At 39.2% G+C, this 15,909-nt stretch overlaps 1 protein-coding gene across 2 annotated transcripts; it reads left to right on the forward strand.

Annotated features, from left to right (window-relative positions):
• Positions 1–533: 533 nt before the first annotated feature.
• uts1 (urotensin 1) lies at positions 534–14,874 on the forward strand. Of its 2 annotated transcripts, none has more exons than XM_072499017.1 (2): positions 534–673; positions 13,552–14,874. In XM_072499017.1, the coding sequence occupies exon 2, from the start codon at positions 13,565–13,567 to the stop codon at positions 14,072–14,074; it is 510 nt and encodes a 169-aa protein (XP_072355118.1). In that variant the 5' UTR covers positions 534–673; positions 13,552–13,564; the 3' UTR covers positions 14,075–14,874. The 2 variants fall into 2 exon arrangements, with proteins under 2 accessions (XP_072355118.1, XP_072355119.1); XM_072499018.1 differs by lacking the exon at positions 534–673 and adding an exon at positions 3,347–3,404.
• The last annotated feature ends 1,035 nt before the right edge of the window (positions 14,875–15,909 follow it).

Genomic DNA, 15,909 nt, shown 5'->3' on the forward strand with positions numbered 1-15,909 from the left:
CACTGAAACTTATGGACCATGGATACAACATCATTCTCCACCTGCCGGAGCCGGCTCACCCCAGCCCACAGCTGGAATCAGCTCCCCGCGCGGAAACCCGCAATTTCAGCACCAGCAGTACTGGGCTGGGATGTTAGTGAGGACTCACTACCCGATCTGCCTCATTCGGCAACTTCCCACCAGCTCAGCAACTCGCTGGAGCTCACTTATATTATTCCTGATGACATATTAGGTGCTGCATTAAAAAAAACATCAGGTGAACTAGTTCCAATTCATAAATGGAAGTTGTTGATCAAAATTCACGCGTTAGAAAAAAAAAACATCATTGGTTTATGATTGAATAACGTTTTTAAAATCGGTGCAATGGCGCGCGCGCCGGCGTTTGGCTAGTTAAATTTTAATAGGTGTACTTCAGTGGATGAGTGTGTCATCTGCGGCTGCATTATATATGTTTATGTGCTGTAGCAGTGGGAGCTGACATGAGCAGAGGAACGCCTCAATCCATTTACAAGCGGTGTCTGCAGAAACACTGACGTCAGCCCAGGCTGCTGCTATTGTATAAAGCTGGTGGAGATCCCAATGGGTCAGAAAGTGCCAGCAGACAGCCTCTGCCAATCATCCATTCTCTCCAACTTCAGACACACTTTGCACTTTCCAGCTCAAGAATAACCAGGTAAGCGAGGAAACATCAACTCCGCTAACAAGCAGAACAAACCTGTCCTGACTAATTTTTTTTAAAGAATGTTGCAAGTTCGATGGTAAACCAGGTCGAAGAAGATTGTTGTCAGTGGCGTTAACCATTGGGTGATAGATATGATTTTAAATTGATGTGTCAACCGCTTTGAATTCGTGTTCTTTTACTTTCTGGTAATTGTCCCCTTTGCTTTTAGTTGCCCTCATCAAACCTGAGTTGAAGTTAACATTGGCTAGGCTGAGATTGCCCAGCAACCAGCCACAGGGGTCCCAAGAACGTCCCGCGTCAGTGCTGGCTACTCTTGTCAGTTGAATGTCTGACCAACACAACTTTCCTTTCCGACTAACCAACGGAAGGATCCATTAACAAACTTGCAATTCAACCAGAAAATGCGGGAAATGCTCAGCAGGTCTGCCAGGATCAATGGAGAAAGAATCGAGGGCGAAGAATAGATGCTGCCAGACCCGACGGGCGTTTCCAGCACTTTCACTTTTTATTTCAGATTTCCAGCATCCGCAGTATTTTGCTATCATTTTAGTAAATTTGCAATGCTTTCCTTGGTCTTGACACCATGTTAATCATTTTTTAATTGATGTATGGGGAACCTCTGAATACATTTGCACAGTAGGTAGAATTAAGGTTAAACTAGCAGTCCCTTGTCCAGCTCCCTTTCCCCAATGTTGGAACATGGTCAAGTGGGTGCACCAATGTGTCACACCTGATGATTGGAGCTTTGGACTGACTGACCTGGTTCTCAATCGGTTAAATGGACTTGGTTCTCCTTCAGAGAAACATTAAGTTGTAATTGTTGCACAAGTTCATTGGCAAGGGAAGGGGGGAGGATCAGACAACAGTGAGAGAGAGAGAGATTCATATGTGTAACACATGGCGATTGCTTTCAAAAGTAACTTATCCCAATCACGCTGTTTTGTAAAATATTTAAATCTAAACGAGTGATAAACTTTATAACCATGTTATATGAAATTGGTGGAGTGCAGGAAAATGCTGCCAATTTCCAGAGGTTAAGTCTAAATTGGTCTGAACATTGTTTGCAACTCCATTGGAGTTAAGGTTCTAATAAAAGAGAGAGCACAATTGGACCCCCCAAAAACAGGCCAGCGCGGTTCAATTCCCGTAACAGCCTCCCCGAACAGGCGCCGGAATGTGGCGACTAGGGGCTTTTCACAGTAACTTCATTGAAGCCTACTTGTGACAATAAGCGATTTTCATTTTCATTTCATTTCATTTTCAACTCCAGTTCCTAATATGTGGAGTAGACTGCAACAAGTTTTTGTTTTCATCGACCGCCTATATTGAGTACATTTGTTACAGCCAGTTTCTAAAGGTTGTAGATATTCAACTCATTCATGGAAAATTAAGCTTTGAAATTAGTTGTACTGTCCATAATTCAATTCCAAAAACTCATTTGGTATTTTAGTAAATTATGTTTCCCCCAGTCATAATCGGCTCCAACACAGGAATTAATAGCCTCAGAACTTTGCACAGAGAGAGGCCATTGGGCTCATTAAGTCTGTGCCAGATCTTTCCCCTTTTTCCTGCATTCTTTTCAGCGTCAAGTATCTATTCAATTCCTTTTGCAAGTCACTATTGCATCTATCTAACCATTCTATCTGGCAGTGCATTCCCAATCCTAACCACTGAATGCTTCAAAATATTTTTCCTCATGATGCTTCAGGTTCTTTGGTTAATCACCAAAAACCTATGCTCTCTGATTCTAAAACCTTCAGAAAGAGTTTTTTTAAATTCTAGTTAAAATCCATTGCCCTTGTCCAGATAAAGTAAATAGCAGTGGCAAGCAGCATTACAAAGGTTAGGGTAGCACAGTAACCCAGTGTTTAGCACTGCTGCCTCACGGCACTGGGGGTCCAGGATCGATCCCAGCCCCAGGTCACTGTCCGTGTGGAGTTTGTATATTCTCCCTTTGTTTGTGTGGGTCTCACCCCCACAACCCAAAGATGTGCAGGTTAGGTGGATTGGCCTCGCTAAATTGTCCCTTAATTATGAAAAACAAATTGGGTACTCTAAATTTTAAAAAACTTTGAAAAAGGTTACATTTCTGTAACCTTCTCCCAAAGTTATTTTAATACTTTTGTTTCCTGACTAAGTATCTTTAAGGGCATATTTTTAAAGTAACGAAGCAAAACTTATAAAGTGCATTATTTATAAATACATGAGTAGTTAAGTAGAAAGAAAAAATGTAATTTTTTTAAAGTGAAGATTTGTTACAGAGCTGCTTAAATCTCTTTATTGTATATTAAACTGCATTCTAGTGCATCCCTTGTAATGATATGCTCGACATTTTACACCAATACATGATTCTCATTTGATTTATTGGGTAAAGATATAATTATACTTAATTTAGAACATGCAAACTATTTTAATTTTCTATGTATGCATTGTTTAATACTTTGCAAAATTCAAACAATAGAACTGGGTCAATCCAGATAATCAACTCACAGTTACATGGTATAATGGGGGGCGGGGGAGGGGGATGTGTGTGTGTGGGGCGGCGGGGGTAAGGGGGGGGGGGGGGGGAAAGAGCATTAGAGAGGTCACCTTTAATGCACCAAACTGCCTTTTACCATTTATAACATTCTTTGTGTTTTTCTGAAATCTCTCTCTCGGCAGAAGAGATTAACTTCCTTCAACAGTCAAAGTTTTTGAAAATGCATTCATTGGAATAGAAATAGTGAGTTAAACTAAATTTTAAGGCTATCAGAAGAATTGTGTAATTACATCCATTTTATTCATATTTCTTACTGTAGGCTATAATATTACTGTTAAAAAGAATTGAGTGTTGGACCAATTAACAATTGTTGCCAATACCTAATTATACTCTCCGGCTTTCAGTTCTTCACGGTTCACTACCATGAATGAAAGAGGATTGCAAATAATAATAATTTCTGGCTGACTGACCACCTCATTGCGATACTTAATATCTTCATCCTATTTAAAATGAAAAACAAACTGGTAAAATATATTTTACAATATCCACTTCTTTTCTGTACCGAGGTCACTTACGGCATAGACCAAATAAAGTATGAGCTCACACTTTCCCAGAAAATCACCTTTATGAAAATATTTTCTTTTTGTACGCCTCTTGTGTTTGAAAACAGAAAAGAACTGAAAGAGGCTAAAATCATTTTATCGCAATAACAAAACTCCTGTCTTTAGGTACTGAAGCAAATTCACCCATCTTCATGGAAATTATTCCACTTTAATACAAATGCATTTTGCTAGCAATTCGATATTGCCTCCTCAAAATGTGGTATAAACAAACCCCATCTTTCCCGATTTTAATAACGGTGAAAAAAACTGCAGGTATTGAGTCACAGAGTGGGGTTATAGCACAGAAGGAGGCCATTGACCTCATCATGTGCATGTTGGGTCTCTGCAAGAACAACTCAGCTAGTCCCACTCTTGCATCCTTGCCCCATAGCTTTGCAAAACAATTTCTCTATGGATGCTTATCCAATTCCCTTTTAAAGTCATGATCAAATCTGCCTCCACCACCCTCTCAGACTGTGCGTCCCTGATCTTAAATACTTACTGCGTAGAAAGGTTTTCCCTTATGTGATTGACCTTTAGTTCTTCTGGCCATTCACCTGTAATTGGTATCCTCTGGTTCTCAACCCTTCCACCAATGTAAAATGTTCCTCACTCTCTTTTCTGTCTAGATACCTTATAACACTCCATCAAATTTCCTCTCAACACTCTTCTCTCTAAGGCGAACAGCTGCAGATTCTCCATTCTATCTGCATAACTAAGTCTTGTGGGTTTTAAAAAATCACTAGCAGTTGAAACCTGGCGTAGTGAATTGCATTTAAGTAGAGCTTTGCAAGGGCATTCTTCACTGTCCAATCATACCATGTTGAAATTGACACAATTATACATTGACAGTAAAATTGGGCTAAATTCAATTTGCATTAATGCTGCAGGCAAATTATGTTATATATCAGTTTTAATCTCATTCATCTATACTCATGAAATACAAACTTAAAACAATTCAGTACAAGAACACCTAAGACTGCGGATCAGGGGTGAAGGGGAGAAGGCAAGAGAATGGGGATGAAAATCATATCAGCCATGATCGAATGGAGAACAAACCCGATGGGCCGAAATTCTGCTCCTATATCTTATGGTCTTATGGAGTTTCTTAAGTACATCAAGACAAAACTCCACAAATAGCTGATTGGTACTCAACCATATAGATGGGCAGCTGAAAGCCTGATCAATATTGAGTTCAATGACCTCAGTTGAGCACAAATGCTGCTGCAAGTTAGCAAGTTTTTAGAGAAAACTGAGCAAAAAACTCTTACTTTTGAGGTGAGAGGAGGGAATGACGTTCAACCTCTTCATAGATGTGAATATAATAGACCAGTGATGTGCAACCTTTTTTTGCATTGAGGAATTCTCTAATATATAGTAAAGTCCTGTGGAACCCCAACTCTCTCTCACTCCTCTGCTTTTGCCATGTGTGTGTATGTATGTGCATATCTATCAAAATCTTTGGGATGTTCGCAGAACTTTGGATTTGGATGTGATTTATTCTCACATATACCGAGGTACAGTAATAAGTATTGTTCTGCGTATAGTCCAGACAGATCGTTCCATACATGAAAAACCATAGGACATACATAAGTACACAATGTAAATACATAGACACAGGCATCGGGTGAAGCATACGGATGTAGTGTTACTCAGTAGAGAAGATGTGCAAAGAGATCAGTCTATAACAGGTCATTCAGGAGTCTGGTAAGAGCGAGGAAGAAGCTGTTTTTGAACCTGCTCATGCATGTTCTCAGACTTTTGTATCTCTTGCCCAATGGAAGAGGTTGGAAGAGAGAATAACCCGGGTGGGAGGGGTCTTTAATAATATTGCCCGCTCTCCCAAGGCAGCGGAAGGTGTAGACAGAGTCAATGGATGGGAGGCAGTTTTGCGTGATGGACTGGGCTGTGTTCACGACTCTCTGTAGTTTCTTAAGGTCTTGGGCCATACCAGGCTGTGATGCAGCCAGGTAGGATGCTTTCTAATGTGCATTTGTAAAAATTGGTAAGAGTCAATGTGGACATACCGAATTCCCTTAATTTCCTGAAGAAGTGCTTTCTTGGTCGGAACCTCAACATAGGTAAACCAGGACAGATTGTTGGTGATGTGCACACCCAGGAATTCGAAGCTGTCAACCATTTCCACCTCAGCACCATTGATGCAGACAAGGGTGTGTACGATACTTTGTTTTTGGAAGTCAATGGCCAGCTCCTTAGTTTTGCTGATATTTTGAACCTTCAAGAAGGTACAATAAAGAGAACACAATACTTAAAGTGGATGGGTGGATGGATTCTGACTAAATTTTGTGATTTGAGTTAGGCAACATGGGGCATTGTAATAAGACAATAATTTTAGTCACTGGGATCTTGGGTTAACAATGAGAGAATTGCGAGTGTGCTGTACCAAGCAATACACCTGATTCTGTCACTGAATGTAAATAGAAATCATTCCATTACTGGTGGAAAGGCAATGGATGTTTGAGAAAGTGTTGTGTTTTATGATTCCCTTTTAAATAGATAACTGAATCAAATCTCCTAGAGTCTCCTTCCTCAAACAGACTCTTTCTGGACTTCATTGCAGCTTGTAATGTTTTATGCAAATATTTTTTTAATGTGCTGTGTGAGTTGACAAGTCTCAATTTGGTACTAACTTCCAAATTAAAAGTGAGTATAAAGAAATAATAAAGTTATACTTTATATTGGTCAACATCAATCCAGGTATGTGAGTGAATGTGTCATAAATTATTTAAAAATGTTACTGACACGTGTTGATTTTGAAAGTATTTTCTACTACCTGACTCTTGATTTCATGTGGGCTAACAAATACCAAACCTGCAAAGGAGCGTTTCTGCAAGGAAATAGACCAACAATGCTGCCATTAAGTAGTCTATTGCTGTGTTTTTCATGCATGCATGACTTGTTTCTCAAGCAACATCATTGATATTAAGAATCCTAAAAATATCATTCACTTATGATACTTTTCATATGAATATCTGATTAAAAAGTGAAATGTAGAGATTTGTTTGCATAAATATCAGTGAACCTATGTAGAAACATATTTTCACACAAAATGTAAGTTAAAAAACAAGCCAAGATCAAAACAAATATGGAAAAGATATGATGTACATCATTAACACAACTTTTTCACAATTAACTAACTCTGTCTTTTCTCTACTGAATCTGAACATAGCCAAATTGATCAAGAGGAGGCAGAATTCAGTGAGGTCTAGTTTGCTGGACAGTGGTTAATAAATAAACCGTAACACCACATTCTAAGCAATAAGATATGTGCCACATTTTCAGATTTCATTGTCATTTTTTTCTTTACAAGATTTGGGAATGAGTTTGTTAAGTACGGGTTGTTTTTAATACAATGGGTTCACGGGGGTTAGAAAAAAGTCAGCAACCAGTTTATGGAATGCAAGTCAGCTTCAAACATACACCGTAAGTGTCTATTGTGTTAACCTATGGCTATTAAATTTCAGTTTAGCTTGGAAACAGCAGGAAATATTTCCTTGAGCCCCATTTCCCAAGGGAAATGGAAAGGTAGTCAGTTTTCCTGACAGGCCTACTGTCAACTGAGATATGATGGATACCACTTCTGTTTCTTATGAGCATGCAGAGAGAAAAGGAAGAAAGTACAGTTGGATAGACAGGCAATGAGACAGATAATCCTGGGTAAAAGTCTGGCCAAACAAGAGAAGCTTCATCACCTCAAGCCCAGAACTGGTCTGATACCAACTAAGAAATGTTAATGTACACACTAATAAAAATAGGGTGGCATATTTTAATTACTTTTCTTGTTGTCAGACAATTCTGTAACTAAGTGAATCAAGGTAAACAAACTTTACCTGGATTTTGCAGTCAATGGTGAAGGAACCGTGCTTGCCATTTGCCTCACTGACATCTGCTGCTGCAAGTATTGATTGGGTTTAGGGAGGAGAATTGCTGTAATCAGGAGTTTGATTCAGTTAGGTACCCACACTGGGGACCTGTGGTGTTTATGCTTGGCTCTTCACTGGATTTGGATTTGTTTATTGTCATGTGTACCGAGGTACAGAGAAAAGTATTTTTCTGCGTACAATCCAGACAGATCATTCCACATATGAAAGAAAAACATAGGGCATACATAAATACACAATGTAAATACATAGACAGAGGTATCAGGTGAAGCATACATGATGCAGTACTACTCAGTAGAGAAGATGTATGAAGAGATCAGTTCAGCCCATAAGAGCGTCATTCAGGAGCGGGGAAGAAGCTGTTTTTGAATCTATTAGTGCATGTTCTCAGACTTTTGTATCTTCTGCCCAATGGGAGAGGTGGGAAGAGTGAATAACCTGGGTCGGAGGGGTCTTTGATTATGCTGCCCACTTTCCCAAGGCAATGAGAGATGTAGACAGAGTCAATGGATGGGAGGCGGGTTCGCGTGATGGACTGTGTTCACGACTCTCTGTAGTTTCTTATGGTCTTGGGCCGAGCAGTTGCCAAAACAGGCTGTGATGCAGCCAGTTAGGATGCTTTCTATGGTGCATCTGTAAATGTTGGTAACAGTCAATGTGGACATGCCGAATTCCCTTAGTTTCCTGAGAAAATACCAATTTGATTCAGGCTCCTGATAAAGTTATGGTCTAAATGACAAAACATAAAACAAGAATTATGAATGTTATTTAAATTATGTACAAGAAGTGAAATAAAGATTATAAAATGCATAAGATTAAAGGAGAGAGGGATAAAAGAGACAAACAGAAAAAGTTCTGTTTACAATTCTATTATTCTCTTTTCTAAATATCAGATCTAACCATGATCTAATCAAATTATGCAGCAAGTTCAAGGGGCCGAAGGACATACTCCTGCTCCTAATACTTAAGTTCATTAAGAAAAAACTTGCATGAATTTCCTTTTTTTTTGATGCCCTGAACTCTAAATTGCCTTCTGTAGTTCTCTGCCCAATAGAAAGCTTTCTTGGGTCCAAATAATTCACACTATGTAAATCTTATCCCTCCATCAATATCTTCTCCTTGAGAAAGTAAAGTCCCAGGGAAAGCCAACATTCCTCAAAATTTAAATCCAGAGTCCCCATCCTGGACTTCTGCTCCAAGTCAAATTCAGTACATTTGCTGTTTCATCGAGATTGAGCTGAACAGCACATTCCAGATCATGGTCTCACCAAGGCCAAATACAATTTAAACACCCTTGTGTCTTGTGACTTGAGTCACCCCTTACCCAAATTCTGCAAGTTTTTATTTGTTTTCTTCATTGTTTGCTGCCTTTGAACTGTTGCTTTTAACAATTACTTCGCTAAAACCCTCAGATCTAATGCAGAAAGTCTGTTAAAGTATAGAATGCTTAGGTACAGGGATGATGTCAGGCATTACATCATTTTCAAGGGCAAAGTACCTCTAGTTTGAAGCAAAAGAAGGTAATGGGATTAGTTTTAATTGCCATAAAATGGTGTTGACACAAGCAATAGCCGAGAGACTTCCATTGTGATTGAGTGGGTTGCCTTATGAGGACATGTTAGACAGGTTAGCCTTGTATTCGCTGGAGTTCAGAAGAGTAAGAAGCAACTTGATTGAATCATATAAGATCCTGAGGGACAGTGATGCTGTGGATGTCGACGTGGGAGAATCTAGAACTAGGGGTCACTGTTTAAAAACAAGGGGACGCCCATTTAAAATTGTGATGAGGTGAAATGTTTTCATGCAGAGGGTCGTGAGTCTTTGGAACTCTCTTCCTCAAAAGGTGGTGGAAGCAGAATCTTTGAATATTTTTAAGGCAGACATTCTACGGCGATAGAATGGGGGAGTGGGTATGGTGCTCTTTTAGATGGTCAGTGCAGACTCAATAGGCCCACTGGTCTCCTTCTGCACTGTAGGAATTCCATGATTCTGAACTGATTGCAGCTCACACTAATCAGACTTGCCCTTTACTCACAATCCATTTACACAGAGGGGACAGATGTGGTACTTGTCAATTCATTGAGTAGTCAATTGATTCCAATGATCTTAAAATAATACTTCTGGTGTCCATCAAGAATCTATTCTTGACCCCCTTTTATTTCACATCTACAGGCTACGCCTCATTAGTTTCCAGATGTACACTAATGTCATCCATCTCTATTCCACCACCACCCACCTTGACTCCATCACTGCCTCAAAGATTGGACTGCTTGTCAATACTGGATGAGTAGAAATTTCCTCATATTGGGAAGACCAAAGCCACTTTATTTTGGCCCGACCACAAACTCCATTCCCTACACGGCATTTCTCTCCCTGACAACTCCCCCACCCCTCTGAATGTCTGTATTTTCCTCCAATCTCACAACCTTGTTTTCTAGAAGAAACTCCTTAAAACTTACCTCTTTGACTAAACTTTTTATTATCTGCCCTAATGTCCCCTTACTTAGCTCAGAGTCAAATTTTGCTTTATAATTCCCCTGTAAAATGTCTTGCGATGTTTCATTACATTAAAATGCTATCTCAATATGGGTTTCGATATTAGTCAGACGGACTGCATCCATTGTGAAATCTTCTAATACTCAAACCCCTTTTCCAGTTCATATTTAGATATTTCCACCATATTTATAGTCTATCTTTAGCTCCCCTTTTATCTTTAAAGATGCAGTACATTACAATTTGCTGCAATATTTCACATGTTCAGGTTTTATCCAATTCACATGTAGACCTGGTTCTCTAACTTGACTTGCCCTACCCCACTGATGCTCAATTTAAACTACAAATTTAACCAGTTTTCATTGCCAGCACTAAAGTAGGACTCTGAAACAGCCACTGTTTTATGTTACCATAGATGAATGGGCCTCATGAGGAGCTGGTCTCCATCGGTAGCATTGCTGAGCAGAACAGATGCAGCTCCGCCACTGGCCCAGCTAGTGGCACTGCAGTCACCCACCAGTGAAAAAGAGTGACTCGTAGTGAAGAAAAAAATACCCAGAATTGGCACAAAGAAATTTATGTCACACAAAGGGCAGTATCGGAGAATCATAGAACCTATGCAGTGCAGATATCAGTGCAGATAATCACACAAAGTGCTACAATGAAATGAATTTATTGTTGCCATTGCTCAGTCTGCCATGCTTTGCTGTGTAGAAGAGAAATCATAGTTGTTTCATTCAAAACGTAGTTGAGTATTTGAAAATCTTGAAAGAAAGAAAATAATGAACACAATTTGACAAAAGGAGATCTTTAAAATTGCTGTGCTGGTTTGCTACTGGATGTAGTGAGGCGCATGTAGTGAGCTGTGTGGCATCACAGGACTCATGTTATTATTTATTGGAACAGTAAAGAGTAGAGTTCTTGGCTCCCAAGAGGCACCTGCGAGGCTCCTGTGTCATAAGAATTGAGCATTGTTGTGATCTTCACTGTGTGGTAGGCTATATTAGGGGTACACGGTACCTAGGTGGGATGTACCTTATACTGTAGTCTGAGTGGTGGAACCTGTCTGCTGGTTCCGCCCAGCAGGCGGAGCATAAGAGTCTGTGTTTCACCCACAGCAGTCATTCTGTACCGGAGTTGCTGGGGTAACTACTTGTTCATTAAAGCCTTCAATTGGACTACAATCTCGCTTCAGTAGTGATTGATCATGCATCACACTGCTACTTGTCCATTGCAAAAACTCCCTACATGTGTTAGTGGATTGGATAGACATCACAGCCGCAATCTCATTGATGAATGACAGTATCTGCCCAGGTAGTTCGATTTGAGTCTCCCATGATTACTGCATTCTCAGGTCTATCACAACGTGGCCAGCTAACGACTATATATGTGTAGTACTAGTTAATGCACTCACTGCTCTCCAAATGTTGTTCTCATACCTTAAATGATGAGGCACAATTAATAATGCAAATATTATAACCCCTGTTCTTCATGGAGATGTAAACATCCTTAAGCTGCACAATTCTGCCCCTTTGTGACCTTTTTGACAAGTTGTGCCCTATATTTAAACTTTTCTGTAGATTTTAGAAATCCTCATTTTTACAAAGTTGAAAAATTCATATACACTTTAATGTTCCACTTTTCAATTTTTTAATTTTACATCAAAAGAAAACAAGTGGCTGTCATAATATTATGGTGCAGACACACACTGATAGACACACAGTGGGACCAATCAACACACACAACACCGCAGCCAATCACCAGTTAGTGCACACGCACTATAAAGACAGGGGGCATCAGAGTTCCCGCTCATTCGAGTTGCAGCTAGCTAGGAGGACAGAGCTCACAGGCTGTAACACAGACATTCACCATGTGCTGAGTGCATCGACTGGTTAGGACAAGGCAAAGGTCTTTAGTTAAAGTTAGTATTGTGTAAACCCATCGTCTGAGTATGTTAAACAGTTAATGATTCAATAAAATAGTGTTGCACTATTTCAAGTGTTGGTGACCTGTATGTGTTCCACGGATCCAGAACACCCAACACATCAGTGGCAAGTGCATTTTGTGAAAATAGTTTGATATTACAATTAGAATTCTGGATATTTCGACAAATGTTTTGTGAAGATTATGCAGGATATTGCCCTGGGTGTTTTGGGTAACCTATGCTAATGTAAAATGTTGAAAAGGAGCATGTCACTCAGTGCCTTAAGAGAATGATAGGTTAATAATTAGGTGAGACCCTTTATCAGACCTGCCACTGATAAAGGATCCCACCCAAAATATTTTCTACAATTTCTGCTGTAATTTCTTGTTCTTTGTTTCAGATTGACATTATTTTGGTATTCTCTTTACCTGAATGACTTGTAGTTTGCTGTCCTTCTGCATTACTTCAGACTCTTTTAATTAGTGGTGATAAAGCACCACAGCACATTTCTCATACTTAAAACATATGTAAATACTATGCTTTCGATTCTGTCTTGTACACAATGCAAGAGGTTTCCACAGATGGAGTGTATTTAAATTCCAGCCGTGCCTTATTAAAATACACATAAATCTACATAACTCCAATAAGTGTTAGAAATCCTCTCGTGTTGGCATGCATTTAAAACTAATAGCTATACAATGAAAATATTCCTACCGGCAGTCAATGGCATAGAAATGGATGAAGTACAATTTTGTCTTTTAAAATCTACATACTGAAAGCGTGTATATTTAAGCACAATGATTGCAAATGTTTGCATTAACACAGTTCTTGAAAGTTACATTCATCTACTAACTCAACATTGTAGATTAGAAATATTAATTCTGCAGTAATCGACAAAGTTACCCTTCAAAGTAAAGTTCCTTCAGTTAATTTGTAAGCAATGAATTTCTTCTCACTGTCAAATGTGCCGAGAAGTTAGTGTTATTACAAAGCAGGAAATCCAGACAAGATCAAATTTCTTAGTGCAGGGCTTAAATCTAAAGCACATAGTGGCTTCAGGCGTAATATTTCGGTGCATCAGAACTAATGGACAATTCTCCATTTCTGTACAGCTCATAAAGTCTGTACTAAGGCTATATCCAGTCACAAGTGAGAAAGTACTAATGAGATATGAGTAAGCAGCAAACAAACAACACAAGCAGGTCCTTCCATTTATTTTCATCAAAAAGTATCCTAAACCAACCAATTATTCAAATAATTTCTTAATATTTTAGATGTCATTTGCCTGTAAGATATTCCATGGTATTACTATATATTTGAATGCTTTACAGTAGAATATTAAAATAAATTGCATTAAATTGTATCCAGAGTGTGTGAAACTCTTGACCTCTAAAACTAGATTTTAAGAAAATGTACTATTGCCACAACAGGCTCTGCTATAACCCAGATTCTCATATGTTTATTTGCAGATTTATATCCAACATGGTGCCAACTCCCCTCATTTTCCTTGCAGCCTGTTTACTGCTTGTCACTCGCATCCCTCCCACTGTGTGTCGTGCTGTAGATTTGAAGATCTTCGACATACGGGACCCCAATGTCAATACAGCCACTGATGAAGAAAATGACACACCTCTTTCCTACAATCTGAAGGAAAAATTACTCCAGTCCTTGGGACAAAATCCTAAATACATGATGATTCATTCTCAACTACCACCAGATTACCTGCAGATGGTGAAAGATACCTTTGCTAAAGAAGCCACTCGTTTCCTACGTGAACTTTCCTCAACTGCAAAAAGCCTCATGTCCACTCAAGAAGCTGACCAAGATATGCTAACGGCCTTTGCAGGACGCTCCAAGAGACCCGCTGAAACGCCCAATTCCTTGGATCTCACGTTTCACATCTTGAGGGAAATGATCGAGATTGCAAAACATGAGAACCAACAGATGCAGGCAGACAGCAATCGTAGAATTATGGACACAGTTGGCAAATGATGTGTGTGTTTTGAATCTAACACTGTAATGACTTAGTTCTGTCATCAAGTTAGAGTCTAATCTTTGAGATTCATCATGTGGACCCCAAAGTCACTAAACAAAGCACTAACCAAATCTGTCTTATGAAACCCATGTAAACCTGAAAGAAATGTTCAGTTCCAAAATTACCAAATAAATAGATTATTCATGAAATATTTGTTCAGCATGAAATAATTCTTTGGTCACATATTTTAGTAATAAAAATTATTTAAAAGCATTAGTTTGACCCAACACTTTGTTCAGTCTGAAAAGGCTGTATAATTAATGGTTGTAAAGGGACTAGGGTTATCAGGCTGCATCTTTGGATTCTGCTAAAAGTCCATGTATAAAATAATGAAATCAAATGTAGCTGTTTTAATGATTGGGTGACAAACATTAATAGTTTAATTAATGTTTGACTTTAAGACTGGAACATAATTAAAAACCTTCAAATTAGTCATTGTCTTGGGGATAATATCTTCAAGTTTAACATTCAACACAGTACTGGAAAATAGTTTTTTTTTTTTACTTGATCCTTGTTCAAGTCGTCTTGTGTTGGCTGATTTGAAGAGATTAAATTGATAGCAATCTACTTGTTAAACCAAACAGCCTTTTTCTAAAACTTACTGACATGAATAATATTGAAGATGTTGTTTCACTGGAGAAGAATTGACCAATTAAATATTATCATGAGATAGAGACAGCATTGTGTTTTATGATGGATACTGAATAGATATATTTTGATGTAGGCCTTCTGAAATAAATCTTTAGCATTGTCTTCATACTGTCTGAAATACTGTCAATCGTTTAAAAGGCAAATCCAATAGAAATTCTAATGCAAAGGATAAGAAATGTATTGAATAATTTAGGAATGTAGGAGAAGAGGTAGGAAATTCAACTCTGGAAGAGTGGTGTTAGCAGGAACAGATAATCCAGGTCACGGGGCTCTTACATTTCTCCAAAATCCACCTGATTTAATTCCACATTTTGTTCCCTGCCCATATCTTCTAAGGTTTCTATTTTATCAGCGTGACACGGCGGCGCAGTGGTTAGCACTGCTGCCTCTCGGCGCTGTGGACCCGGGTCCAATCCCGGCCCCGACTCACTGTCCGTGTGGAGTTTGCACATTCTCCCCGTGTCTGCATGGGTCTCAGCCCCACAACCCAAAGATGTGCAGGATAGGTTGATTGGCCACACTAAATTGCCCCTTAATTGGAAAAAAAGAATTGGGTGCTCTAAAGTTATTTTTTAAAATATTTCTATTTTATAAACTTCTGTTTAATTGCCTTTAAACTATACATTGGACTCTGCTTCGACCACATTTTGTGGCAGAAAATTCCATTATAACCATGCTCAGGGTTGTAACCAAAAGGGTTTCCTTTACTCCACAACAGACTGGTATTGGGTGTCACAGATAACTGTGGGTGTCTCTCTCCAGCAGGTATTAAAACCACAACCCAGAAGTGATGCACTGGGACAGCTTCGCAAGAGAGAGGGGACAAGTCTCACTGTTTATACCTAACCAGTGAGGTTGTCCTTATGCCACACCAGTTACCTTGACTGCCACCTAAGCCTGTGTGAGTCACTCTCCTGTGATGGTGAAATGTCACCCGGAAGCACCCCACTAGTGCAACTTCACAAGAGAGAGAGAAAGAGGGACCATTGTTAATCCCTAACCAGTAGCCTCTCTTGAGTGAGCCTGTTCGAAGCGCTCAGATTCCCTTTTCTGGTCCTTGACTACGGGATTATGTCCTCGCAATTATTGTGACTTGACCAGAGCGGACAGTGAAAGGAAGGTGAGACCACAATAATGGTAG

The sequence above is a fragment of the Scyliorhinus torazame genome, chromosome 4 (assembly GCF_047496885.1).
Source record: "Scyliorhinus torazame isolate Kashiwa2021f chromosome 4, sScyTor2.1, whole genome shotgun sequence".
Classification (NCBI taxonomy): domain Eukaryota; kingdom Metazoa; phylum Chordata; class Chondrichthyes; order Carcharhiniformes; family Scyliorhinidae; genus Scyliorhinus; species Scyliorhinus torazame.

Bases quoted from the DNA above. Each gene is read 5' to 3' on its own strand.
- uts1 (XM_072499017.1), top strand. From the start codon at position 13,565: ATGGTGCCAACTCCCCTCATTTTCCTTGCAGCCTGTTTACTGCTTGTC.